General features: G+C 45.9%; 1 protein-coding gene across 1 annotated transcript; it reads left to right on the plus strand.

Annotated features, from left to right (window-relative positions):
* Window positions 1-105: 105 nt before the first annotated feature.
* On the plus strand, window positions 106-1,649 carry LOC107103379 (complement C1q subcomponent subunit B-like). The gene is made up of 3 exons (XM_015403071.1): window positions 106-113; window positions 995-1,112; window positions 1,238-1,649. Exons 1-3 carry the CDS (start codon window positions 106-108, stop codon window positions 1,445-1,447), a joined length of 336 nt encoding a protein of 111 aa, XP_015258557.1. The 3' UTR covers window positions 1,448-1,649.
* The last annotated feature ends 8 nt before the right edge of the window (window positions 1,650-1,657 follow it).

Here is a 1,657-nt window from a genome sequence, read left to right on the forward strand (position 1 = left end):
GACTTGGAAGGATCCAGTCCAGGTAGACCGCGTCCTTGGTAGACGCAGCCCATAAATTCGAACAGAGCCATGGTATCAGTTTCTGGTTAATATACTAACTTTAAAATGTCATGGTAGGATGATATCAAGCCTGCCACCCTCTGGTTTGGAGGAGAACTGTTTGTTTAAGAGGCATTGAATTAGGCTACGTTGACGTCGCACATGATTTCAGCAGCAAAGAAGCTCCTGCTGCTTCATTTCTGATGCTTTGATCCACATTAAGGTCAGACGTCCAGTAAAGTGCGCTGTCACTGGGAATCCCCAGCAGCAGCTGCCTCAGGCCCGCTCGCCTCTTCACGGTTTGCCGCGGCGAATGGAAGGCGTTTTTTAGGTACATAATCCAAACTGCAGGCAGCAGGATAATAAAAGCGATCATATCCGGCCGGCAGGTTCTTACATTTTCAGTTAATTTAGGCGTTAATAAACTGTTTCAGAGGAGTGATCATAGCGCTCTGCATCAGCAGTGCTGCGTCTGACTCCCTGCCAGCTCCCAGATCAGCTTCTCTGATTGGTTGATGTGGTGCATCGTGCAGAAAACATTTTCCAACTCAAGCATCTGCTGCTTGTGAAGCGTGTCACTCGTCTCAGAAGCTTACAAGGCGCCGCTTCAGCCGCTCTAAACGCGATGCAGGACCTTTTGATGCACCTTGATTGGCGTCCATCATAGACTTTGCATGCAAACCAGCTGCTTCTGCTGCTCAAAGCGCATTCTGTGTGAACGTAGCGTTACCTCCCAGTGGGATGTTGATGTTAAGAACTAGAGGAATTTGAAGGGATATAATTGAATAGGTTTCACATCTTGATGCCCATGAGCACTAAATTAGACAGGATGACAATTATATCACTAATTATACATTATGTTTGCATGTGTTACATTGATCATTTTTAGGTAGATTATGTGAGATTTATTTGTCCATTCATTCATTTATTAATTCATTAAACCTCTGCCCCCCAGGGAGATCGTCCCAGAGCTGGGCCCACAGTTTCAAGGAGAAAAGGTGATCGATGGCAAATTTAACTGCACAATAAAAGGAGTCTATTTCTTCAGTTTCCACATCTCAGCAAAGTCCAGAGTGAGTCTGCAGATCTCTGCCTTCGTCCCAAACTGTCCACTGCATCCATCTCCCATGATTTTTCAGAAGAATACGGCACGTCTTAAACATCCAACCCTAACGATGTGTTCATTCTAACCACACAGGTGTGTGTGAAGCTGATGAAGGGAGAAGAAAGTCACATGACGCTGTGTGACAGCTCTGATGCTTTCCTGGTCACGTCTGGCTCAGCCGTTCTGGAGCTGAATCCTGGAGACCAGATTTCTGTGGTGCCAACCAGGTTCAACGGCCTTCTTACGAGCCAGAGCAGCACCAGCCACACCTTCACAGGCTTCATGATCTTCCCCACCTTGTAAACCAACCAGGCTCACACTGTTGCACCACAGGAACCTTCAACCGGCTGCAGGAATTCTTCTCTGGTGAAAACGGAGTAATCGCCTGACGTTAGAAAGGATGGATCTTCATGTTTTCTCTGAATATTAAAATATTTTCATGTTCCTGGTGAATTATCCTTTAGAAACGGTTTGCAATCTTTGACCCAGTTTAAATAAAATGAAAGCCGGGTG

This window comes from Cyprinodon variegatus, unplaced genomic scaffold, assembly GCF_000732505.1.
Source record: "Cyprinodon variegatus isolate N-32 unplaced genomic scaffold, C_variegatus-1.0 Scaffold1436, whole genome shotgun sequence".
Lineage (NCBI taxonomy): Eukaryota > Metazoa > Chordata > Actinopteri > Cyprinodontiformes > Cyprinodontidae > Cyprinodon > Cyprinodon variegatus.